Source organism: Dipteris shenzhenensis, chromosome 11 (assembly GCF_047967505.1).
Source record: "Dipteris shenzhenensis isolate YYH24624 ecotype China chromosome 11, Dip_SZ_1.0, whole genome shotgun sequence".
NCBI classification, from domain to species: domain Eukaryota; kingdom Viridiplantae; phylum Streptophyta; class Polypodiopsida; order Gleicheniales; family Dipteridaceae; genus Dipteris; species Dipteris shenzhenensis.
Window position 1 is genome coordinate 38794301 of NC_141606.1, and position 27872 is coordinate 38822172.

At 42.6% G+C, this 27872-nt stretch overlaps 1 protein-coding gene across 4 annotated transcripts; it reads right to left on the reverse strand.

Annotated features, from left to right (window-relative positions):
* Positions 1–2676: 2676 nt before the first annotated feature.
* On the reverse strand, positions 2677–27872 carry LOC147896995 (uncharacterized). 4 transcript variants are annotated; one of them, XM_087381624.1, is made up of 10 exons: positions 26847–27872; positions 25779–25924; positions 23214–24078; positions 9272–10221; positions 9065–9142; positions 8693–8873; positions 8434–8529; positions 8246–8312; positions 7947–8106; positions 2677–4110 (listed from the first exon to the last, which is right to left on the reverse strand). In XM_087381624.1, exons 1-10 carry the CDS (start codon positions 26892–26894, stop codon positions 3267–3269), a joined length of 3435 nt encoding a protein of 1144 aa, XP_087237750.1. In that variant the 5' UTR covers positions 26895–27872; the 3' UTR covers positions 2677–3266. The 4 variants fall into 4 exon arrangements, with proteins under 4 accessions (XP_087237750.1, XP_087237749.1, XP_087237748.1 ...); XM_087381623.1 differs by having other exon boundaries at positions 9065–9145; XM_087381622.1 differs by having other exon boundaries at positions 23202–24078.

The following is a 27872-nucleotide window of genomic DNA, read 5'->3' on the forward strand; positions in this document are numbered from 1 at the left end:
CGCATATCTTTTGATCATTGTAAGGATTGCATGACCTTTGTAGTGCATAATAGTTATCATCATGTTCATCATCATCCGTCCATTCAATGTTGGACAAGCATGCTTTGATCTTTGTCAATATTTCACTATAAGTGTCCTCTTTGTACCAATCTTGTGGGAGTCCCCCTATTCTAATATTCAGCACATTATCACATCTAGCTTCGTCTTTAATTTGTGCTTGAATATCAGATTCACTTGCTTTGGTGTCCAATTCCACAATCACTTCCTTCTTAGCAGTTTGTACTTCAATGTGAACAAGATCTTTGACTGTAGAGACTAGCTGTGGGGTAGGGGGGAAATCCTTACAAGATTTTACAGCCTCATCAATTACTGCCTGCTTACCAGGCCCTTCTAAAACGTGAAGTCGAACCTTTACTTCTACCAGTTCCAATTGTAGCTCTCTCACCGCTTGCTGTAGATCAAAAATCTGATCTTGTTGCCCAAGGATGGGTCATTTTGAGTCTTCTTGTTGATAATTGCGTGCATACGGAGAGGGTGTCATGGCTGCAACTGTAGAGTACTAAGTCCTGATGAAGGTTGAAGGAGTTGAGCGGGACTTGGAGGAGAGGGTAAACCAGTCCATAATTGGTTGTCTGTAGAACTCCCTAGCTAAACCTAACCCTCAGGTTGGGTTAGGGGTTTAGCCCAACTCAAGGTTAGGGTTGGGGTTAGGTTGTTGTTTGAAGAAAATTGGGGAGGGGAGGGGGGAGAGGGGAAGAAGGGGTGTGCGGGGGGGGGTTGAGGGGTGTTGACAATGGGATTGGCGGCTGGCGGCTAACGGCTAATGGCTATTGAAGGTTGCTGGCTACTGGCGACAGCCCTACTAGTTGGTTAGCTGGGTGCTTAGCTAGGTAGGTAAGTGAGCTAGGTAGGTAGGCAAGGCAAGCCACGGCTAAGGCAAAAGACTGCAGGTTGAGCGATGATGACAGTGACGACTAAGGCGACGAGCTGAGAGAGAGAGAGAGAGAGAGAGAGAGAGAGAGAGAGAGAGAGAGAGAGAGAGAGAGAGAGAGAGAGAGAGAGAGAGGGAGAGTTGCTATACATGTTGTCCAAATAAGCAATACAAGTGTAAGCTTGATGTGAAGATTACAATGTGAGAGTATGGCCTTATAAAAGGTTTCTTGTTTAACTGTCTTCTCCTTTTTGTGTCTCTTTTAAGGTTCTCATAGGCAATAATACAAATACAAAGCATCAATGTATTAGCTAAAATAAAAATTATTTTCCCCTAAAGCATATGGAGTAATGCTTTTGTAAAACCCTAAACCATCTTTGCATGCACACCAGGACAAAATGGAGAATAAAGAAGATTTCAACATCATGTGTGTTCATAAATGATGTCCATTTAACCTTGCCTCATAAATGATGGATATATTGACCATCAATGTCAACATCCCTAGATACTTTCAAGATCAAGCTCAACATTAATATCTAGAGTTTATCATTCAAGATTTGATTGAAAGGAGCTCCTAAATGGCATTTAAGACCGTGGGTGGGATGAAAGAATGTTACAAGCAAGTGTGCTTGATATTGGAGAGATGTACTTGTATGTACTTTAATTGACAACCTTGCTCCTTCTCTTCCTGTCCTCTCTCGAAGTATGAAAGAATGTTACAAGCAAGTGTGCTTGATATTGGAGAGATGTACATGTATGTACTTTAATTGACAACCTTGCTCTTTCTCTTCCAGTCCTCTCTCAGAGTATTATCTCTATTATAAGATGATAATTTCAACTTCATTGTTGCAATCTCCAAAGATTTGGTTTTGGTATATAATTCCTAGTCACCAAAGTCATATCTATAAAAGATCTCAATTAAAAAAGAGAGAGCTTGGCCTATGTACATCCCATGTTTTTGTGGGAGAGTTGGATGAGGATCTTGTGGATAAACAGGTTGGGTGGTCTCCATATCAAACACCTTTGTAACAGCTATTCAATAGTCTTGTTTGATAAGCTGCCAATGGCCAGCGATCTTGTAACTCTATCCAAGACAATTAATATTCCTGCCAGATTAGTGATATTTTTGTAGCATGACATGTTTAATAGTTTTGGTTGTCTCAAAAATGCCATGTGGTTTTCTCTGTACATGGAATATATATGCCGCATGCCATAGGAAGCAAGGGCAATATACTCACAAGCCTTTGTTTCTGAAATAACCCTCCATAGTTCAACTAATGCATCTTGCTTCTACCGCTTATAGACTACCTAATTTCTCAAATTTTCCTTAAGAAATCTCATAGAACACCTAATTTCCCAAGTTTTCCTATAAAACTCTCACCAATGCCCTTCTCCTGCCATTTCCACTTTCAATTCCATTTTTCATTTGTAATCACAATCAAGCATTCAAAAAATCCCTTTACTCAACATTGTTGTGTGACGAGTGCAACCCTAAAAAGACCATTGCAGTCCATAAACGTTTGTGCAAAATTCATACAGCTTGGAGTATAACCTGCCAATTTAGCAATGTACAGTCAACTACACTTACTCGGAAGAAAAGTAACATCTAGCCCTGCAAAAGAAAAAAGTGGAAAGCCTTACTGATTTGATACTTTTAACTTCAACAGCTTCAAAAGCCCTGTACTACATAACTGTGTAACACTATTTCATAATGAAACTAGGATGAAAAAACTCACCCCCATCAATGTGTGGCATTTTACTTGATTTCGATACTTCAACTCAGATTCACAATGTACTATGCTACAAGAAAGAGAAGACAAGGATCAAAGGCAATATGATCAGCATTGCTGTCTCTAAGGGTTCAAGAGTTAGTATGGCTAGTAAATACACAATCAGCTGTTTGAGAAGAATGATGAGGTTTTGGTGTAATCCCCCTTTTTTTGGCATCTCATATGGCTAGTAGTACCTTTCCACAAGTTCAGGTGGATCTCAGCCTCAAGTGCTTACTAATTTAGGATGAATGATTCCTGTCTGGAACATGGGGATTTTTCCATTACAGGTCACGATATTCACATCTCAGACAAAAACAAGGGCAGTGCATTGGCTGATCTGAAGACTTCACGTTGGCTGCTGAGTGTTGCCAAACCTGCACATTGATGCCTAGCAAGCAAAAAGTACAAGAATTGTGACAGAGAATCCACTTAGTGATCACGCAAAATCATGATATCCGATTCAAACTATCCTCTCCCTTCCGTAGGAAGTCGTTTAGAATCGTATCCGACATCCAGTTCCAAACTGTTCTCTGCCTTCTATTGGAAGTTCTTGAGAATATCTTTCAACCTTCATGTCTATTTGCACTGGCTTGCTCACGGATTGCCATAAAAGGAGTAGGTGGCACAGATGGGATTGACTGCAGAATAAATTTCCGACTACTTCTCAAGCCCGGAGTATGTATTCCTCGGTTTGATGCTTCTCTTGAACCTTGATGCTTAGGAGGAGAAACTCTCTTCTGCTTTGGTGAGCTTGTTTTGAGGATATGTACTGGCGAGCGAGCGGTTTCTGAATCTTTCAAAAATTCTGGTGTGTTATCATCTTCCATAGACCCCTCAAACTGAGGATCAAAAACATCTGAATCTTCATAACCAGATTTACTTCCTGTAATACACGTTGGTGAAGAAAAAATAGGTGTTGTTGGGGTTCTCTGGATATTCCCCGGGGTCTGAAAATGGTGACTGCTCACCAAAGACCGAGAAACTGGATGCACAGGAATTGGTGATGAGCCTCTGGGAAATTTAGAACCAGTCCTTGATTGCTTCCCGTTAAAGGGTGGAGATGAATCAGGTCCTTCATTGATGGATGTTGATGCTGGGGTAGGTCGAAGAGGAGCTTGAGGCAGAGGAGTAAGAGTACAGATATCACCCAATCCATCCCAGCGAGGTGAAAACTGTCCAATCCTTAGCATTTTTGGTGTGGAGATAGGAGAACTTGCTGTTTTTGTAAAATGAATTCCAGTTGAAGCAGTCATAGGGCCATTTTGAGTTCCCCTTGATGATCTCAGGAGCCGAGAAGGTGATTTCGGAAGCCTTGCAGATGACAGTGAAAAAGTGGGTGAGTGAAGCTCCTCAGAAAGAGAGCTCTTTTTGCTAGCAGATCTGAGCTTTATTGCAGACCTATTCTGCCTGCATGCCATAACTTTAACAGTCAGACCGCATCATCAAAGTATTCAAGGCGTATAACTTTAAAACAAGATCAATCTCGTTAAAACTTTTCTTTATGTCAAACAGTAAACCATATAGCCAAACCTTTGAATCCCTGAGAGTGAAAGGATCCACGTATGCCACCTTCAAACATCAAAATATATAACCGAGCTGAAAAAGGCAAATGAATATGGATAAACTATTTTCATTAAGATTCGATCCCAGGATCTCATGCTTGATGTCGCCTCCACTGTAAGTCTATGATGAAGCTGATGTTTGAGGGCAATTATAGTAATGGATTCACGCAGATAGCCATTCAACTCATAGTGGACAACAATGACAAACTCAATAAATTTCAGCATGGGCTCAAATCAGGGATTCAGTGGTATGTCCGTTTCAAAACAACCGTGGGTTCACGCTTGTGCAGAACTTCGAGCTCATGCACAAAGGACAAGGCCCTAGAGCCAGTTCCTAGCAAAAGCCAAGCTCTCCCTCACAGGCAAGAGGCAAGAATAGGAATAATGCCCCAAAAAAGACCTCGCCGAGACCTGACAGAAGCATTATTAGGAGTGGCATTGCTTTTATTGCCTGCTCGCACAGCATACCTGCACTTAAAGGACTCCACACTCGATACAGTTCCAGCGAAAATCACATCCATGGCCATAGAGAGGCCCTCGGTGGCCTTTGTCAATTTGGATAAGGCAGTGACTATAGCCAGCATTTCTTCACTATTGTCTTTTTAAACAAGGTAGTTACGAATACCTTTGGTTTTAGGTATAGGCTCTATAACCATTATATATATACCGACACTTTTATGCATTGTTTGAGGCTGTTTCATATAGTCTGCATGTTCTACAGACTACATTATCTCTACATACCCTACATGTATGTTGAGATAATAAGATGGTTGTTTTAAAAGGTTTATAGACAATAGATATATGCTTGATCTTACATGTCTTGTTTGAGCCTATTTTATTGCTTTACATTATCCTATTTACCTTTTCTATGCAGAGCATTTTTCAGATATTTTACCAAAATATACAATTGAAACTTCCCAAAAAGATAGAACATTTCCAGACTCCAGTAACTATGTTTCTCATGTGCAAGTGAGTACTTCGAAGTACACAACCAGGCAGCCATTCCCTCTATCCTATATGCTGAGCCAAAAAGCCGAAATGATTACAAGACTATGTAGGGAGACTGTTTCTTCAATTGGGTGAAAGACGAGGGTCTTCCTGTGGTGATTTGGAGGGATGCAGGCCGTTCCTTCTCTCCTTTCCATGCTCATCTACAGGCAGAGGGCCCTTTGACACCACTGAGTTGCTACTAGTAAGCTTGATGCCTATGAGTGAAGGAAGACACCTTTATATAGCTGCTGACCTTTCCTCTAGCTGGCAGACTGAGAACAAAGACTGCTGCCAACTAAAGCAGCCATCTACTGTCCACCTGGCTACTGCTGCTCAAGCCTATCCTTGTTGGTGAGCCAGGTTGTGATCTGTATATGCAAGGCCACTCGCGCTTGCTTGTGTCTGTGTGGTAGCCACATAATATCTCCAGATACCTTACATGTTGAGGTAATAAGGTGTTTGTTTTATGAGCAATTTGATCTTGCATGTATTGTTTGAGGCCACATACATACATACATACATACTTGCCTGCCTGCCTGCCTACATGAATGCATGCAAATGTGTGTGTGTGTGTGTGTGTGTGTGTGTGTGTGTGTGTGTGTGTAATTGCATGTTTTACATTATCCCAACATACCTTCTCTATGCAGGCACTTTTCATACATTTTTGGGACCAACACAATCACGCGGGGCACCTGGCCCTCCCTTGTTATATGCTGAGCCAAAAGGCTGAAATGATTACAAGACTAAGAAGGGAGACTGCTCTTTCAAGACAAAGGTCTTACTGTGGGTGAGTTGGAAAGGAGGCAGGCTAATCCTCCTCTCCTCTCCCTGGTCCTCTACACGCAAAGGGCTAGACCGCTGCTAACTGTAGCAGCCATCTGCTATCCACCTGCCTACTGCTGCTCAAGCCCCCGTCCTTGTTTGGCAAGGAAAGTTGTGCCCCTTATCTGTGAGGCCACTTGTGCCTTGTGTCTGTGAGGCAGCCAGATAAGTTGTCTGGTGCTCCAACAATTTGTGTGGGCCTATGTGCTGCTGCTATAAACGTGGCAGCCTTGGATTGAGAGCACTAGTGGCCTATCAGATCTGCTTATGGATACCCTTTTATCTCTGCCCTAACTGCACCTATAGGCTGCGCACACAGCTGGGCTGAGCTCAGGCACACAGGCATCCCCTTACTTAAAAGTCACATCTGCGGCCAGGTGGTCGTGAAAAAACTGACTACTGACCCCTTGGGCCTGCTCGAGTCCACTCCAATTTTTTCTCCTTGGATTTTTTCATTAGCTTACACTGCTCCTAAACTAAGGCCAATGCTCTGGTGCATGGTTTCTTCCTCTCCTCTGGAGGTCCCTGAAAAGGCAACCTGCCTTCCTAATCTCATCAAGAGTCCTAAAAACCTTGGTTGCTTCTGAGGCATTTGCTCATACTAGACATACATTAGAGACACACTTCTTGTCTCGTGCATGCTCTCATATTTGTTACACTTGCAAAGACTAAGAATTTCCTACACGTGGTAATAATGGCAATGACCAAACTTTGGGAAGCTTCTCCAACGATTCTTTTGTCTGAGGAGCAAACAGAGACAATTAAATTGAATTTTTCTATCCTTGCCTGATTAATTCGCAGGCTCTTGTCACTATAAGTTTCGGAATGGCCAACTTTTCTTCAAAGGAAATCTTGATGCAAACAAAAATGGTAATAGTAAGTTTGGCAAACCTTTTAAAACTAGTAATAGTGGCAAGTGGCAAACATTATAGAAGCTTAGCCATCCATTTCTTTTGGCAGACCGACATGCGCCAATATGCCAAAATCACACACACACTAGTAATTCCATCACACATCAAGAAAATATATACCTAGATGAATCCAGGAAACATTCCCAAACTCATCCTCTAAAAACACAACATAGTGCAGTTTCAATCTCATGATAGTCACTCACAAGGTTGAAAACCATAAACTCCATCATGCATAGCAGGGACTAGCTACTATGACATCCCCACTGATGTCGTCAGCGCCCAACAGTGGGTGTAGACCATAGTATAAAAATATGCTCTCACACATACAAATCCACACACCCACACATACTTGAGCATCCATTTATACAAAGTCTTCGTACTGAGTTTCTGTCGGCACTCCGGAGGTGAAGGGCAGACTCAGCCATGATGAAGGCTAGCACTCAAGAAAACCCTGATGTGGATTTCTATCTCAGCTTTGTTAAATCTGCATAACTGCAATACTGGATTGGAGTTCAGCTACTCTTCCAATATTAGAGCCTCCATTCCGAAGGGCTCCGACATCCCAAGATTCCATCCGGCATTGCAGTGCAGATTTAGCATCACCCCATTGTGACTTGTGAGAACAAGGTATCAGTTCTTTGGTCACAATTTCCATGCCTGTCGTAATCCCCTGGGAGAAAGTGGGTGTTTGGGGGAAGGCTGGGTGGGTGGGTGTTGGGCACAGGGGAGAAAATATGTTATTTTAAGGGGTTTTTTTTTTTTTGGGGGGGGGGAGGGGGGAATTTCATTTCGGAGATTGCAAATGCATAAAATGTTTCCATAAGCAGCTAGCCTAACCAAGAGATATGCACCGAACCAATGGCCAAAACGCTAAACACAAAAATTAAAGCAACCATATATCATGAGCTGAAATTATCGAAATTAATTATTGTGTCCAACAAACTGGAAGAAATTATACCCTGTATTTTGGAAAGAGGGAGTAATAGGGGACAGAGCACTATTTTGTTGCTGAGATGCAGATGCTACCCCAGTGTAAAAATCTGATGCATCAATATGCTCCTCTCCCATCTCTTTATCCATCTCAGCTGGAGGATCCTTATCTTCAGACTCTTCAGAGCCTGCAACAAGGGCAATTTTTCCCAACAAAATGATGAGCTTTAAATAGAAAACCCCATATAAGCATCTATGATCTCACATATGTCTACTCGTCTAGCGACATGTCCAATGAAAGCACCCTGCCTGGATCCAGGTCCATACCTTCTTTCCTCCCAAAAACATTCTTGCAACTTTCACACCTACAACCATCCGAGCAGCCAACACCAGCCTGCAAAATGCCAGCTTTAAGTGAGAGAAGATTTGTAGATCAGGTCAGGTCTTGCTATATATCCTTTTTAAAGCATTTGTCTACAGCAGAACTTCCTCCTTTGAACAATCAGAGTCAATACCTGATAACATTCGCAGTACTTCTTCAGGCACTGTGACTTTTTGCAATTACAGCCCCTCTTGTGCCTTGCAGAAGCAGGAGTATCACCACATTCTTCCTGTAGCAATTGCTAGCATGGCAGGTCAGTATTCCAGCAATAAGACACAGTTATAAACATGCTCTGCCACCCAAGACTGAGCACATTAAGAGATTTATGCTGTAGATTTACCGAACACATCAAATCATTCAAATGCTGCATCAACATCCAGTGCAGACCTTACCCCATTGGTAGGAGAGGATTCAGCTGCTCTTATGATCTTAGGTGCAAACGCAAGCGGATTGCGAGACTCAATCTGCTGCCTTGTTTCCAAAACTGTCTCTTCAAATTCTGGCTTATTGAAACAATCATGGCAGGTACAGGAATCCACGCAGTAAACTCCTGCCGCAAAGCATTCACAGTATCTGTACAATGCCATAAGAACACAATTAGTCACAAGCGTTACTGCAAACTTTGCAAATATATTGGAAGAGATCTGAAATTACGCTTCGTGAATCTAAAAGCAAGGATGTCTTCCAGTAAATGTATCATCAATGCAACCTACTGACGTCTGCAAGTGGTAAGTTTTCAAGGACAAAGAGGCCTATAAACTTACAGCTTCACACATTTGGACTTCTTACAATTGCAGCGTTTGCAACCATCTCCAGATTTTTCTGCTGCTGCAGCTGACTTCCTTCTATGCATGCCAGCAGTAGCTAAATGCCATTAGTGAAAAAGTAATTACTACATCCTTGGAAATCATGACAAATATAAGCCTCATCTACATACTAGGGGAAGAATGGCACAGAAAATAATTGAGTACCTTTTCTTCTTTGGGCTACGCGGGCTTTGGCTGGAGTCTTCTGGGCAATCCAAGTCAAGATGGCGAGGGAAATCCTGCAATAGCACCCTCTTTCTACCAAGGGGACTTGGCTTTATTTCCAATCTGCTAGGAGGCAGGTTCTCCTCTATCTGTTTTATCCCTAAAGTAACTGAACGAAAACAAGTCATTGTTTTCATCGCACTAACAACTTGATCAGAATCTTGTGACCGCACCTCGTGCTCATCCATTCTTGTTTTCTCCACAAGGGAAACAAGTAATCCTTTTCTGAAACTGGCAGAGGATCCAACCTGCAGATTATTGCCAGAGCTAGTTGCCAGCAGACAGTTCTCATAGTTCTCTGATGGACTCTCTTGCAAGCCAGACAAAGATGCTGCCCCTAGGAAAGGATCGACAGACTTTGTAGATATGGATGAGCAACCAACCCCCTCATTTTCTTTTGAAGACTGCAAAAACGGCATGCTACCTGTGAGACTGTTAAGATGTAAACCAATACCAGATGGCATGCCAACAGGAACAGGAGATGTTCCAGTGGGGCGTGTGGCACAAGCAAGCTGGCTTTCAGGTTTGGCTGGAGTACACTCTGCATCTTTTATAGATGAACATCGTGAAAGCCGCAACATCCTAGGATTTGCCCAAACAACCTTGGTGCTATTCTTTTCCTCTGTCTTTAAACAACCCTGTTTACAGGCTTCCATCACCTCAGAAGATTCACTATTTGTGGCACCAGATGTTTCTGCAGCACGTGCCCTCAGTACTGATACAGGAATATTTGCATCTGAGCCATATGAAGCGGCACTGACAGAACTAGTGCTTGAGTTTGACCCCAGTGATTTCAATGTAGAAATGCTATTCTTGCTTTTCCATTGAGCCTCTGAGGCCTCAAAATCTAGGCAACGCCTTCGGACTCCCCGTTGAGGTGGAGCACTACCCTGAGTACATAAGAATTGACTAATTCATTAATCTTTACATTAAAATGCTAGCTTGTAAAACTTTGCTGCATAAGCTGATGCGAAGTTGATGCACAGCTTTATATGAGGTGCAGATTATGCTCAAAATCTTCTATAAAAACAAACATTCTGCAAAAGAGGAACATTGCACATGAGATTCTTAGGAACGTGACAAGACAAGCACCAAAAGGACACTAAACGTACAAGGAGCACTGCTGACCAAGGAATATATCTTTATCTTTTATGTGGATACAATCACAGAGTCATGTTCAATGTAAGTATTTGAATGACAAGATCCCTGAAGGCCAACTTGCTAAACAAGTTACAAACCTACACATGTATATTGGGTGCGGGCATGTGTGTGTGTGGTGAGGACGGAGGAAGAGGGGAAGAAGTTGCACATGCACATATATACACATACCTTTACAATATATACACATACCTTTACAATATATACAATGTCGCTGACCCACCCACCCCCCTCTCTCTCTAGAATTCATTGGAGTATTTATTGGCTTACAATCCTCCATTCTAATTCTTCTGAGGGGCTACTCACTCGAACTCACCCTCCTTCTACCATTCTTGTCTCCCTCCCTCCTCGGCCCTTCCTATTCTTCTTGCCACCTCTCTCTCTCTCTCTCTCTCTCTCTCTCTCTCAGGAGCTGCCACCTCTCTCTCTCTCTCTCTCTCTCTCTCTCTCTCTCTCTCTCTCTCTCTCTCTCAGGAGCTGCCCTCCCTAAAGCAGATGTACTAGAGGGTTTCTCGCTGTCCCATAGCCTTTTGGTCTCCAGTGGACATTAATAGACTTTCTTTTTTCTTTCTTTCTTTCTTTCTTTCTGCCCCCCCCCTCTCCGTCCGTCCGTCAGGCCCCCCCCCCTCCATCCGTTGCTTAAAGGCCCCCCCTCTCCGTCGCTCATCCCCTCCCTCACATCGCCCAACCCCTCCTCTTCCGCTCCCACTAGCCCGCAGCGCCGCCTAGCTCCCGCTGCAACAGGCCTCGCAACAGCAGGGGAGTCATTGTCCAACCCAGCCTCAGGCTGAGCTGAGCCCCTGGCTCAGTTTGAGGTGTTAGCTTCAACAAAGGGGTCTCGGATTGCACAAATCTTTCCCAGCATGGAGTTTTCAAAAACGAAGCTTTTTCCATCGACTCCAACTAACAAGAAGCCATCCTATGCTGCCATGGCGTCGACACCTTCTCCCTATGCCTTGACTTTTCAGAGATTTCAGAGCGAGGTTGATCCACATGAGCGGATCTACTTCCTACAACAAGAACTCAGATATGCAAAGCTCTGCATTGCTTCCCTAGGGAAGATAGTTTCAGAAATAAAGAATGAAGGCAGACGAGGAATCCAAGAAGTCCTACAGCAATGCAATACTGCAATTCCTGCACCACATCTTGTAGCCAACGTCCAAGAAATGGTCACCACTCAGCTCAAATCCATGGGACAGGAAATTACAGCAACAATACATAACAAGATCAACAAATGTGATGTTTATACAGAGGTAAGAGGGCAGCAAGCCATAGCAAGTAGCAAGAAGATTTCACGTATCGGGGATTGCAAGACAGTTGCCTTAGCTGTTTTGAAATGGAAGAGGAAGAGGAATGCATTGATGAGGAAAAGATCATCTAACTCAAGAAGGCAATGCCACAAGTCAATTGGGATGAGAATGACACAAGTCTTATCACTTGAAAGGGAAACCAAGCACAGATTTCTTTCAAAGAAATGACTCTAAGAACTAAGATCCTTAGACAAACCAACAAGCTGAATTTGGATATCTGAAGAGCTCACTCTGACCCAACTCAAACAAAGGGCAAATGAGCTTATCAAAGTGAAACAAGCAAGGAAAGAAGGTAAATGGGCAGTCTATCAAGATGGGCAAGCACTCATTAGAGGGTTCAAACCTAACCCCAAAGACTCTCAGTCTTAAACCGATGTTATTCAAACTACTCTTAATATAGTACTTGAATGTAGTTATGCTATAATAATTTGGGGCTGAGCTGCTATACTCCCCCATAGACTCTCAGTCTCTAACTGATGTTGATGATTTTGGTGTGTATTTTGTCCCGTAGACCCATGAGGTCTCCTGTGGACCTCTCTCTCTCTCTCTCTCTCTCTCTCTCTCTCTCTCATAAATTAAAAGACACAAAGATTTGGATATCAAACTGCACCTCAGCTTAAATATAGAGCCATGGAGCTCATAGCAAGGAAGGAGGGAAAATGCGATGTTTCAAGGAATTCAAACCTCATCCCAATCTTAAACTGACGTTATGATGTCCATATCATGCTACCATTACAAAGAGTTATATTTTTATAATAAGTTTGATGATGCTTCATGCAATTCTAATGGGGATGCAATTACATTTTGGGGATTTGATGTGATGAGCTACTTATTGGTCCCATAGATCCTTTTGGTCTTCCATGGATGTTAATAGAGCTTTCTTTCTTTCTTTCTTTCTTTTGCTCTCTGAGAAATGTAAACTCTATAAGGATTAGTTTCTTCAGGTATCAGACAATGGACTCATTTAGAGACCTTGATCAATTTCTTCCAAGTAGAGGGCCAATGAACAACCACAGTCAGTACCCTGCGAGGGCTGGGACCTTCTAGGAGCTCATTGCCAGCCCTTTCTGCTCAGCCTACCAGGAGATTTTCAACACGGGTTCCCTTCCCCAGTCCCTGACCAAGGGGTGGATTTGTTTGATCCCGAAAGGGGGAGATACGTCATACATCCGGTAGTGGGGACTGATCATGCTAGACACCGCATACAAGATCCTAGCTAAGGTCTTGAGTTTGCGGTTGTGGCCTCATCTCACCGACATCATGCATGATACATAGACTGACAGGAGTGCACCGTCCTCGATAACATTGTCACATTCTGGGAGGCAGTGAATTGAACCAGAGAGGAGTCACAACCTGTGGCCATCCTTCTCTTGGATCTGTAGGCTAGAGAGAGAAAGTCTTTATGGAGTGATAGCTGTAGAGAGAGAGTGCCAATGTTGATCCCAAGGGAGGGGATGTAAGAGAGGAGCTGCTGCTGTTCCAAAGGTGAACAGAAAGGCAGATTTCTGCAAGGGAAATGGGCTGGAACAGTAGAGAGAGAAATTCTGCAGTAGAGAGAGAAAGACTGCAGAAGGAGAGAGAAAGGGGGCTGTGGCTGCTCCAGGCTAGGAGAAGGAGAGAGGATGCTGCTGCTGTTCCAGAAGAGCTGAGAGGGGACAGATTTCTAGAGAGGAGGGGCTGGAACTGTAGAGAGAGAATGTGCTGCTGTAGAGAGAGAAAGTGCGGCTGAGGTGAGAGAATGGCTTGGGGAGAAGCTGGCTGCACCCAAGGAGCTGGAGAGGTTTTGTTGCATCAACCAAAAGGAGAGAGAAGAAAAGTGACGAATTTTTCATGTAGGGAATGAAGGGGAGAGGCCTTCTTTTATAGGCTCAGCCCCCCCCCCAAGCTTAGAGTGGAAGGTGGACACTTGTCCCAGATTTTTGGTGGGCTGCAGTCCCAAAGAGGACAGTCCACAACCTGCCCCAAATCTACCAGATTTGGGGCCAGACACTTGGCCTGCATGCCCTGCCACTTGGCCTGCATGCCCTGCCGAATGAAGACATGTGGCATACTAGATCCATCTAGGGAATTTTGGGGCTTGGTGGAATTTTGTAAGCAGGAGCTTCACATAACAGTTGATTTTTTTGGAGAGCTTGCAACCACCGAGGTTGGCTGGGAGGACAATCAATGTGCCTATGCCCGTGATTGGAGAAAGAACAGAGGCACAACAGATTTGCGCGTATCATTTTGGTATCAGAGCCAGGCAGGCGATTGGCAAAAGGAGGAGGTGGACAACGTTGTGTTATCTGTCCATGATATCTGGATTGATCATTGTGTACAGTCGCAAGTTAATAATTTGATTAGTACTGAAGGTTGTGGGGGGCGTTCGAATCGTGGGTCAATTGCTGTGCGAAGTTCGTGAGTTACAATAGTTACGTAGATCAGTCTTCTTCGTCATCGGATTGACCACACTGGTATTACTTTTAATTACGTTTATCGCGGAGCAATTTTGGAGAGTAGTTAAGCCCAGGTCTTGTGCCTTCGTCGTGATCGTGAGCGTTGAAACGGTAACTTGAAGCAAGATAAAGCATAGCGATCATCATAATTTAGAAGGTGGACAGATCTTCTCTATCAGTTTATGATCAGTAATTAAAGAACAACGTCTTGTCTATTTAAAAGATCATCATTGATTGCGTTGACTATATTGTCGAAAGGGAGTCACAATTCAGATTCGACGATTTTCAAGCCTGCTAGTAACTATTTGGCGAAGTTTTGATTTTTTTTTAAAAACTGGAGTGTAACGGTTGCTTTGCAAAATTTGGGCTTGCAATTCGAATTGTAATTACAGTTTCAAGTGGTGTTTTATTGTTTTTTTTTTAACCCATTGACCTAAATGGAAGTAGAAGAAGAAGCTTCTAGGATGGACCCGTAGAGTCGGGAGTCCGGCCGACCCCGCAACTGTCGCGCCCAGTAGGTCATACACTACATGGCAGAATTGCAATGTTAGAGGATCCCGAGCTTGGGATCAGTATCGAAACCTTCGTCAGAGAAATTTATCAGTGGCGGAATACACTGATAAGTTCAGAGAAAGTGTAATGAAGGTTGATGAACCCTACCTCAATCAATCCAAGTAAAAGATTTTATCTTTGGATTGAATGATCGGATAAAGATGGAAGTTCGGGCTAAGTATGCGAACACGCTAGATGAAGCAATTGCCATAGCCCTGAACTATGAGGATGCAAAAGAAAACAGACCAAGTGGATTTGTGCAGGTTGGGACACAGTATGGGTACTCGAAGAAAATTCAACCAAGTTTCTCACCTTTTGCTTCGCCAGTGATATTAAAGAAGAAGAAAGATAATACTTTTCGCCTCTGTATAGATTACAGAGCATTGAATAATATCACTATTAAGCACAGGTATCCGATGGCTCGCATCGATGATTTGCTAGATGCATTACATGGGGCTGTAATTTTCAGAACATAGATCTTAAATGTGGCTACCATCAGATCCGTATTAGAGCCGAGGATGTGCATAAAACTGCTTTTAGAAGCAAGTTTGGACATTATGAGTTTTTGGTAATGCCCTTTGGACTTATCAATGCTCCAGCTACATTCGTCATGCTTATGAACGATTTACTACGTCCGTATATCGAAAAGTTTATAGTACACTTTATTGACGATATTCTGGTATTCTTACTGAGCATCACGAATACTTAAGAATAGTGTTCAGTACTTTGAGGAAAGCCAGTCTTTATGTAAATAAAAAGAAAGCTATACTGTGTATGGTAAGACTTGAATATTTAGGATTCATAATTACTCATGAGAAGGTAGAAATGGATCCAAAGAAAGTGGCTGCGATACTAACTTGGCCAATCCCTCAGAGTTTGACCGCTTTGCAATCGTTCTTGGGATTTGTTCAATTTTATCGAAGGCATATCAAAGGATATTTCGAGATAGTATCGCCATTGACTGATCTGACCTCAGATAAAGTACCTTTTATATGGGGACAGAAAGTTTTAACACCATAAAACAAGTTGTGGTCTCAGGACCAGTATTAAAAATAGTTGATCCCCAGAAACCATTTTTGCTTGAAACCGATGCAAGTGGCATTGCGGTAGGAGCAGTTCTCCTTCAAGAGGGAAGGCCAGTAGCCTTTGAAAGCAAGAAGCTTTCTCCCTCTCATCGAAATTGGCCAACTCATAAATTAGGGTTGTATGCAGTTGTCCATGCTTTGAAAGCATGGAGACATTACTTGTATGGGTCAGAGTTTTATGTTGATGTTGATCATGATACTCTGAAACATTTTTGTAAACAGCCTGACTTCAGAGGCCGCCAAGCTAGGTGGACAGAACTCATGCAGGAGTTTAACTTGACGATTCGGTACCAAAGAGGGAAGGATAATAAAGTTGCTGATGCGTTGTCACGCATTATGCATAATATGAGTTTCATGGTATTAGCGAGTGCTCTAATGACTGAGATTAGAGAAACTCAAAAGGTGGACAAGTTCGTCCAAAGCGTTTGGCCTAAGACTCATGTATTCAAACCCGGGGAAAAGGATGACCTGGCATCCAGAAAAGGCCAAACTTATGCAAGATATGCCATAAGGGATGGTATGCTGAAAAGAAATGACAAGGTAGTAGTACCTAATCAAAATGATCTCAGGCAAAGAGTCATTCAACAATGCCATGATAGCCCATGTGCGGGACATCCAAGAGTCGAGAAGACATATGATCTCATGAGACGAGATTTCTTTTGGCCAAAGATGAAAAAGCATATTCATGAATATGTGACACGTTGTTTTTCGTGTCAGGTAAGTAAGGCAGAGTAGGTGAAGCCACTCGGACTTTTACAACAATTGAAAATACCACTAGGTAGGTGGGAGAGCATTTCCATGGACTTTATTGTAGGTCTGCCTACGACATAAGGTGGATACGATTTTGTCCTTGTGGTGGTTGATCATCTTGCCAAGATGGCTCACTTAATTCCAACTAGAGAGTCTATTAGTGCCCCGCAAGTGGCGGATTTGTTTATTAGACATATACTTCATTTGCATGGATTACCCAAATCCATAGTATCAGACAGAGATGTCAAATTTACCGGTCATTTTTGGACAGTGGTATTTGAGACACTAAGGACTGAGTTGGGAATGAGTAGTGGGGATCATCCAGAAATGGATGGTCAGACGGAAAGAATCAACCAAATTTTAGAGCATATGTGTCATTGAGGCAACATACATGGGACAAGTGTTTGCCACTGTTAGAATTTGCCTACAATGATAGAAAACATTCCTCTACAAGGTTCAGTCCGTTTGAACTGAACTATGGTTATAGACCAACGAATCCAAGTATAGTTGGAGTAGCTTAGAAAGTGCCTAGTGCCGTGAACTTTGTGGATCAGATGCGGGAGATGCTAGCACTTGCGAGACCTAACATCTGCCAAGCTATGGATAAAGCTAAGGCGTATGCAGATGAAAACCGATCCGCTAGAGAATTTACGAAGGAGAAAAAAGTTTTTCTCAGAGTTCTGCAGAAGAGTATGCTAAGTTATCACATCGATATTGTGAGCCATGGTTAATTATAAAAAGAATAGGCAAGGTAGCCTATAAATTAGAATTGCCACAGGGTTGTAAGGTACACCAAGTGTTTCATGTTTCTCGTTTAAAGAAATTTTTGCATACAGGTGACTCACTAATCGAGGGTGTTGTTTTGTTTCAGGGGATAGAGGATAATGCAAGACGCAAACCAACAGGAATCCTAGACCGAGGAACAATGCAAGTACGCAATCGAAAGATACCCACGGTGTTGGTTGCATGGCATGGTCTACCTCTATCAGAAGCTACCTGGGGATCCATATACCAGTTACGGAGAGTGTTCCAAGACTTTATCATCGAGGACGCTGATGCTTGAAGAGGGAAGGAATGTTACGCTCAATTTGAGGTAACATGACCTCGGAAGGGTCAGTTGAACATTTTCTTTTAAAGGATCAATGTTTGTATTATATTTCTTTGGGCTTCATGTAAATGATCAAAAAAGGAATCAAGGTCAAGGTCCTAGGTGAGGGTGATATAGCACTAGACTAAGTGGATCTAAGGCTAAAGGGACCTAAATGCATTAAATGTGCCTAGGGGCAAATGGTTTCAATGATATCCCAAGAGAGAATTTTAGGGCTTGGTGGAATTTTGTAAGTAGGAGCTTCACGTAACAGTTGATTTTTTTGGAGAGCTTGCAACCACCGAGGTTGGCTGGGAGGACAATCAATGTGCCTATGATTGTGATTGGAGAAAGAACAGAGGCGCAACAGATTTGCACGTATCACATCCCCTCTAAAAAGGCCCCATTGTGGGGGGCATTTACTAGTTCATTCTTCACCAAATCTAGAGCATTACAATGTGCAGACGTACATACAGTAGGAGAGCAACTTGTGTACATAGAAGAGAGCAGGAGAGCTCACCGTCTTACAGCAACTAAAGCCATTGTAGGACCGTGGCTATCTTGGAGAGAGTTTACAACAGTAAGTACAGCAAACAGTGCACATAGTAATGCCATACTTGGCTGTCCCTTACAGCAAGAGATGGCATACTATTTGGCAGGTTTTGTACTATGGCATCTTTCCAGGTAGGTGGTAACTAGTATCCTAGCAATTATCTTCCGCATCAGATCATGGATAGTATTTGGATTGGGTGACGGAGGCTTTGGAGCCTATAAGACAGCACATCTTCTCCCTTCTTCCTTCTAGCTGTCCTTGATTCATGACATACTTGTTTGAAGGTTTGTGTCGTTTTTTCCCACGAAGAAGGTGTTGTCAAATGTTTGAAAGAAGCCTTGTTCCAAAGGTCTATGAAGATTATCTTTGATATATCTGTTGTCCACGGCTTTTTCAACACTCTATTTCTGAGAATCTCAGCAGCTCCATTGCATTTCTTCCTAACGGCCAGAGATATTTCACAGCTAGTGCTCTGTAGGATACTTTCTCTAAGAACTCCTCTTATCCACCAGAGAGCCTCTTTGTATTCCTCTTGTCGTTTGCTAGACGATAGTATCTCAAGAATGTTAATTCTATTGCTGAGGCATTCTTTCATTCCTGCAGCAAAGACTTGGATCGAAAAGACTTGGAAAGACTTGTTCGCTTGTGATTCACCCAAATTTGTGACGATGCATCCTGTTGATGGTCTCTCACAAACCTTTTCTTTGGTTTGCCCAAGGTTCCTAAAGTTGAGAGTTTACATGTGGCATTTTTTACTAAGATCTCTAATGCTTCTTTTTTGGTCAATTCTATCATTGACTTATCTCTTTTTAAAGACCTATTTTCCACTCTACAAAGGTCTATTCATTTCTGTCACACATTGGCCATAATTCATCTACCATTTTAAGCCGAGAAGAGTCCAAATCTATGATGACGCATTCCTGTTGATGGTCTCTGGCAAACATTTTCTTTGGTTCACCTAAGGTTTTAAAGTTGAGAGTTGATTACATGTGGAATTTTTTACCAAGGTCTCTTAAGTCTTCCATTTTGGTCAAGTCGATCATTGACCTATTGTCCACTCTACAAAGGTTTATTCATTTTTGTCACACATTGGCCATGATTCATCTATCTTTTTAAGCCAAGAAGAGTCCTTACAAGGTGTTTTTATTCATAATCAATTTTACAAACTTTGGTATTGCTAAGAAGTCCTCTTCTTTCCTACAATGGCCAAGGAAATCTCAACCATTGAGAACTCTAATGGGATTTCATTCCTGGCAAATGTAAGTCAAAAACTTGCTTATGTTTAAATATTTGTGGACTTCCGTAAACGGGAAGAAAAAATTGAATCCTACAAATGCTAATGAGCTCGAGGATAATGAGCAAACGCAAGCAATCATAATGCTTACCATTGATAAAAGCCTCATCAACCACATAGATGAGCTTAAAATGGCTAAGCTCAAGTGGGATAAAATGGGGAAACTTTACTAAAGGGATGTAAACCTACACCAACATGATAAGTTGATGTGGATCATGGATAGGAGTTGGATTGGAGGGTTGGTAGCCCATAAGATAAGTGGTTTTGTGCTTTGTGTGGAGCACAAGGAGCCTTAACCATTGTAAGGTTGATAGCTAATGCAATCCCTTTTGGCTTTGGCTAATCCTTGTTTGAGTTACTCTATTCCTCTCCTTCCTCGTCTCATCTTGTGGTCTCTAGCTCATCTTCTCTCTTCCTCTTTAGTTTCAACAAATGGAGTCTGAGCTAGGACGCATGCTTAGGTGTTTTCCAACAAAGGGGTGGCACATCGAGCACCAAGGAGGTTCTAGTAGTATCTCTCCACATAAACTACAGAGGCAAGGAGGAGTCTTGCTATTTCTTTTGTACTGTCCGTAGTAGATTGTTAGACTCTCAAAAAACCGATAATTGGCACTTAGAAAACTCCAAATCCCACGCAAGCATTTAGATTTTTGGGTCACTTCCTGAAAAATCTGTAACTTGCAGTAGTAGTTCCAGACTAACACGAAAGTAATTAGATTGATTCTCTCTCTCTCTCTCTCTCTCTCTCTCTCTCTCTCTCTCACACACACACACACAAAATCTGAGTCAGGCAACGAAGGACTGCCTAGCACACTAAGGCATGAAAGGGGAAGAGACAATGAACACTAGAGGCCACCGAAGACAAGAGGGAAACAAGCAGTGTAGAAGGAAGAACTGAGAGATAGAGCAGGACAGAGCTGAGAAGCTGGGAGAGTACGAAGAGGCTTTATTTTTTATTTTTTATTAGCTTCCCTCTTATGCTAACTAACCCCTCCAACTAATCAATGAAGCAAACAATTTTTTGGAGACTTAAGGGACATACTTACTAAGAGAATGTATTTAGAAAAAGAAACATGAAGATTTATTTTAAGTCCCCCCTCCAACTAATCAAAGAAGTAAACAATTTTCTGGAGACTTAAGGGACATACTTACTAAGGGAATGCATTTAGAAAAAGAAACATGAAGATCCTATTTTGAATGCACAAAGCAAGCCTGACCATCGAACCAAGAGGTGAATGCTATCTGCCAACGCCTTTGGTAGAGCTTTCTATTGCAATAAAGACCTTCAGAGGGCCGCGCAAAGGGAGGGGGGGGGGGGGGGGGGCGGGTCTCCAGCTTACTGAAACTAAAGCCAGAGTGGTCATCCCTAAAGCAAAGACTTAAAGCGTATTAAAAAGGAAGCTCCTAGCAAGGATAAGCCTCGTCTCATCTTGTGGTCTCTAGCTCATCTTCTCTCTTCCTCTTTAGTTTCAACAAATGGAGTCTGAGCTAGGACGCATGCTTAGGTGTTTTCCAACAAAGGGGTGGCACATCGAGCACCAAGGAGGTTCTAGTAGTATCTCTCCACATAAACTACAGAGGCAAGGAGGAGTCTTGCTATTTCTTTTGTACTGTCCGTAGTAGATTGTTAGACTCTCAAAAAACCGATAATTGGCACTTAGAAAACTCCAAATCCCACGCAAGCATTTAGATTTTTGGGTCACTTCCTGAAAAATCTGTAACTTGCAGTAGTAGTTCCAGACTAACACGAAAGTAATTAGATTGATTCTCTCTCTCTCTCTCTCTCTCTCTCTCTCTCTCTCTCTCTCTCTCTCTCTCTCTCTCTCTCACACACACACACACAAAATCTGAGTCAGGCAACGAAGGACTGCCTAGCACACTAAGGCATGAAAGGGGAAGAGACAATGAACACTAGAGGCCACCGAAGACAAGAGGGAAACAAGCAGTGTAGAAGGAAGAACTGAGAGATAGAGCAGGACAGAGCTGAGAAGCTGGGAGAGTACGAAGAGGCTTTATTTTTTATTTTTTATTAGCTTCCCTCTTATGCTAACTAACCCCTCCAACTAATCAATGAAGCAAACAATTTTTTGGAGACTTAAGGGACATACTTACTAAGAGAATGTATTTAGAAAAAGAAACATGAAGATTTATTTTAAGTCCCCCCTCCAACTAATCAAAGAAGTAAACAATTTTCTGGAGACTTAAGGGACATACTTACTAAGGGAATGCATTTAGAAAAAGAAACATGAAGATCCTATTTTGAATGCACAAAGCAAGCCTGACCATCGAACCAAGAGGTGAATGCTATCTGCCAACGCCTTTGGTAGAGCTTTCTATTGCAATAAAGACCTTCAGAGGGCCGCGCAAAGGGAGGGGGGGGGGGGGGGGGCGGGTCTCCAGCTTACTGAAACTAAAGCCAGAGTGGTCATCCCTAAAGCAAAGACTTAAAGCGTATTAAAAAGGAAGCTCCTAGCAAGGATAAGCCTCGTCTCATCTTGTGGTCTCTAGCTCATCTTCTCTCTTCCTCTTTAGTTTCAACAAATGGAGTCTGAGCTAGGACGCATGCTTAGGTGTTTTCCAACAAAGGGGTGGCACATCGAGCACCAAGGAGGTTCTAGTAGTATCTCTCCACATAAACTACAGAGGCAAGGAGGAGTCTTGCTATTTCTTTTGTACTGTCCGTAGTAGATTGTTAGACTCTCAAAAAACCGATAATTGGCACTTAGAAAACTCCAAATCCCACGCAAGCATTTAGATTTTTGGGTCACTTCCTGAAAAATCTGTAGTTCCAGACTTACACGAAAGTAATTAGATTGATTCTCTCTCTCTCTCTCTCTCTCTCTCTCTCTCTCTCTCTCTCTCTCTCTCTCTCTCTCTCACACACACACAAAATCTGAGTCAGGCAACGAAGGACTGCCTAGCACACTAAGGCATGAAAGGGGAAGAGACAATGAACACTAGAGGCCACCGAAGACAAGAGGGAAACAAGCAGTGTAGAAGGAAGAACTGAGAGATAGAGCAGGACAGAGCTGAGAAGCTGGGAGAGTACGAAGAGGCTTTATTTTTTACTTTTTATTAGCTTCCCTCTTATGCTAACTAACCCCTCCAACTAATCAATGAAGCAAACAATTTTTTGGAGACTTAAGGGACATACTTACTAAGAGAATGTATTTAGAAAAAGAAACATGAAGATTTATTTTAAGTCCCCCCTCCAACTAATCAAAGAAGTAAACAATTTTCTGGAGACTTAAGGGACATACTTACTAAGGGAATGCATTTAGAAAAAGAACATGAAGATCCTATTTTGAATGCACAAAGCAAGCCTGACCATCGAACCAAGAGGTGAATGCTATCTGCCAACGCCTTTGGTAGAGCTTTCTATTGCAATAAAGACCTTCAGAGGGCCGCGCAAAGGGAGGGGGGGGGGGGGGTCTCCAGCTTACTGAAACTAAAGCCAGAGTGGTCATCCCTAAAGCAAAGACTTAAAGCGTATTAAAAAGGAAGCTCCTAGCAAGGATAAGCCAGACCATTTCTTTTTTAATCTGCCAACACTCCATTCCAGATGAATGAAAAATTATTTTGCATAAGTTGAACGCTTAAAATTGCAATGGTTCTGGTTCATTGGACAAAAAATCACAGGGTCTACTTTGAATGTTACCCTGCCACTGGCTCCTCCTTGTTGATCGACTCCAGTGTCTGCCTCAATTTCCTGCTTACAAGTCCCAGAAACTTCTGGTCTCTTGTCTCCAGCAACGTTAGTGGTAACATGTGCGGACATGCAACCAATTCCAGTCTCATGAGCACCCTCATTCACAATCTCTCTCATTGTAGCTAGATAACCAGTCATATGCTCCATGGAAAATTCAGAGGATGCATGATTTTGCCAGCGATTCATATGTGAAGGAAGCTTGTCTGCACCTTCTGACAACAAAAATATGAAGTCTGAGGCTTCTTGGTCGAGTTCCAGACCTTCCTCATCATTTTCACTCCCCTGAGAATTTGGATGGACTATCACTGAAGTGGTTTCTTTGGCAGAAACCATGCTTTGACTGTCCACTAATCCTGCAACATAACTACATGTCCTCTTCTGGCCCAAATTAGCAACCCCTCCCATGTCTGTCACATCATATTTTGAGAACACGCATGATCCACCAGATGAAGCAACAGCCTCCTCTTTGATGACCAATTTGCAGTCCTCCACCTCCTCAACAACGTCCACGTCCTTAAGACTACTGGCTTTCGTACCACACACATTAGAAACTGTACAGAAACCAGAGGAGCCCGCTGTGTGTAGTTGCACTTCTATAGGCTCGGCAAGATACTCTTCAATGAGTTTAGAGGGACTACTGCAGGGGGAAGCAGGCGAATGATCTTTCTCTTGCCTGTCTTTGGTACTTTCTATATTTTCTGAGATTTGACCTCTTTGAACGGAATTCAAACATGGTTGCCTGTCTTCACCCTGTCGATTCACAGAGCTCACTGACCCAGCATGTGCAAGTTCAGCCCTCCTTTTAGATTGACCCCTATAGCCAAAGGTCAAGGTTAGCACAACACACAACTAAACAGCCCAGATTTATTACCAAACTTAGCATTCAAAGAAACCATGCATGTGCCATCTTTAATATGTCAAGGTCCACAAAGAATTTCGAAAAACAACCATGAAAATACAACAGGCTTTTTCCCTCAACTGCCATGACAGTGTCACACATGCATATGCATCTCCATACACCTATGTACATAACCAGCATGCTGAGAGAAGCATTATCAGCCATACCAAGCCTGGCACAAAATATGCACTCCTCACAATCTCATCTAATGAGTGTAGTTGAGATATACACGTTTATTATTTAGGCAAGCTCACCAATAATCTCAGAGAAACAAGCTATTCAGACAGAGAATGGACAGAATTTGTGCTAATCAGTGGCTACAACTGAGTTGGAACGGACTAGAATACTCCTCTAACTTAGTATGGTTAACACAGACAAAACTTATGTGTTCCACACCTCGAACAATCGCCTCATACAACTCAAACCCAGAACTTGCCAATCACAGTGCAGACTACATGCTAGGACATCCCTACTTGCATCATCAGGACCCAGAAGTATATGCAGGTCACCTGCATTAAAATATTTATATACCTGGATGAATCCAAGAACATTCCCAAACTCATCCTCTAAAAACACAACATAGTGCAGTTTCAATCTCATGATAGTCACTCACAAGGTTGAAAACCATAAACTCCATCATGCATAGCAGGGACTAGCTACTATGACATCCCCACTGACTTCATCAGCGCCCAACAGTGGGTGTAGACCATAGTATAAAAATATGCTCTCACACATACAAATCCACACACTCACACATACTTGAGCATCCATTTATACAAAGTCTTCGTACTGAGTTTCTGTCGGCACTCCGGAGGTGAAGGGCAGACTCAGCCATTAAAATATTCCATTTGTCATACACTATAACACAGAACATGCTGAGTTTCTATCACATATCCAGAGGCAAATGCCGGACTTGCTAATGCTGAAGCTAGACATGAAGAGAAGAGCTATTCCTATTCAATCATCAAAATCCGTAACGCCATTAAGAATCAAATCTACAAATAACATATATTAGATGAGTCCAGGAACATGCCCGAACTCATCCTCTGAAAACACGGCATAGTGCAGTCTCAACCTCATGACAATCACAAGTTTGAAAATCATAAACTCCATCACGCATAGCAGGGACTAGCTGCTTTGACATCTCCACCGACATCCAAAGGTGGCTGTAGACCATAGTATAAACATATGCTCTCACACATACACATCCACACATATGCGTGCATCTATTCACCATTAAAAATCACAACTAAAACAAAATATTTATAAAATCATAAGGAGTCCAGTAACAAGGCACCCATAGCCCTTATCAGACAAGCCTTAGAACCATGCACAATTATAGTACTAAACACTTAGCAAACTATAAAGATCAGAAGCGTGCACTCAATTATTACTGTCAGCAGCCGAAAGCGCATCATTTGGAAATAAGGCCAATAAGTGCTTGCAAATGGACAGTATTGACAACTCTCTTGTAAGAAGACTATAAACTTAAAACCTTTGTTTCTTGTCTCATTGGCCTATAGAAAAACAGATGCTGTAAGATTGCCATCGCCATTCCAGAAGCCAATGCTTACAAAATACAATCCCACTATTTCTGCGTCCAACAATCTCTATACCTTGTAGGGTGTGCATCCCCTCTGGGGGAAACAAAAACAGCAGGTGGAGGCGGAAAACTGAGATCAGAAAACGTTTGTGCCACATGCACTGATTTTACTGGCTTGATAGGGGACAGACTGCAGAGGAAGTTGAAAAGAGGGGATCCCTGCAGGAAGAAATAGTAATAACTTAGATTTCTGTGTGCTTTGTCAAACCATGTTCAACATCACCATCTGAATCACATAGAGCAAACTAAGAGCTATCTTTACTTTCGGACTACCCAGCTCCTAGATCATTCTTCAAAAGTACATCCAAGTAGATGTAAAAGAACAAATAGACATCTGCTTTGCTCAAGCTCCTAAGATGTCAAGCACCATGCATAAAATTAGAAAAGAAATGGAGTAGACAACAAAAGCATCAACTTGTGTGCCAATTGAGGCCAAAAGGACCCTGAAACGTCAAAATCACTAATATCTCTGTTAACGAACTCAAGGGCTTGTGATCCACATATATCTGTTGTAACCCCTCAGATTATTGGTAAAGCTTAGTTAAGTCTCAATTATCGATGTAATTATAATACCCCCGAGGACTATTTCAAGCGATTAAAACTATTCCGAGTCTAAAGGAAATTTCACCAAGAAAATTTGCGAAGCAATGAAGGAAACCCTTTCTAGGGCCCAATCTAAAACACAATTAATTACCAGAAAATTACCCAAAATGTTGCCACCATTGGCACGGTCAGAAGATGGATAGAAGCAGCCACAAACTCAAAATAAAAGTATAAATGGAATAAAATACAGCATTATGCGCCTCGATAATTAGATAATCATGCTAACAGATGAGCTGAACAAGCAAACGCTACGACTGGCAGTGCGGTTTCCTATTTCAAAGGCGGAATGATTTTGTGAAGCAGCCCTGAGAAGACTGAATAGAAGACTGATATTGACTTCCTTCGTTGGATATTGCTTAGACTACATTGATAAGTTCCGATGAACCGATCTACCGATCTACTCTCTACTGGTTTGAAAAGGGCTTTATGAAAACCACAACCTACTTAACAAACAAGAAACATAATCTGGATACAGCACCTGAACCTCGGCAGCTGTGATCGTCAAGCTTCTTTCGGGAGAATCCATGATTCTAGTATGCCAGAACGCAATAGATCCCGAGCAGAGTGAGTTGGACAATTCTCATGTTTTACAAAGATCGAAAGTCGTCCAAATGTTTTCTCGAGAGCAGTACGCCTCTTTACAGCCGTTGAACTGCTTGGTTGATGTGCATGCGATGACAAGTCTCATAATGCCAGATCACTTGCTGAAAAGATCATTCGTTACAAATGTGAGAGTACTTTGGTTTGGACAACCGTCCTGCTTTGTTTAGCCACCAGAGGATACGCGAAGATCTTTGCGAATGTACACGGTGTTGCCACTGTTTTCGGGCCCATTATAGAGTAGACGTGGGTGGAAACGCGTTACTCCGATTATTTATAAGTGAGTTGAGTGACACTGACAAAATGAGCACGTCTGAGCGCAAATGTTAATGTTTTAAGGGCAAATAGCCTGCAAGCAACTAGAAGGCGTCGGTTTCGGACACCATTTCGCAGCATGAAAGTAATTGTGGACGGAATACGGACGCGCGAGGCTGCCTCATGTGGATCTGTGACGAGCCACTACAACCAGATTCTACACCGAAGAGCGGTCCTGGAATTTCTACAGCTTACTAATGAGTGGCGTGTTGCTATGAGTAGCGTCTTGCTACAAAGTCAGGATCGTCACCTGCAAAGGCTTCAAATGTGCATGCAATTTCTGTGAGAGAGCCCGGCAGTTAAAAACTGCACAAAGCCGAAGAAGCTGCTGCTGCGGCTACGGAGGCGACCCAAGGAATCTCACGGGGAAGGCCGCAAAAGCTCGCGGAGGGAAGCAATCGAGGGGGGAAGAGGCAAGAAAACGAGGCGATCAAGAAGGGGAAGAGGAAGGGAAGAAGGATGGAGGAAGGGGAGGGGGGAGGAAAAAGGAAGGAGGGGAGGGGAAGGTTTGGCTATGGCGGGTGCGAGCTTTGTAGAGAAGGTTGGCTATGGCGATGAAGAAGAAGATGATGATGAAGAAGAAGAAGAA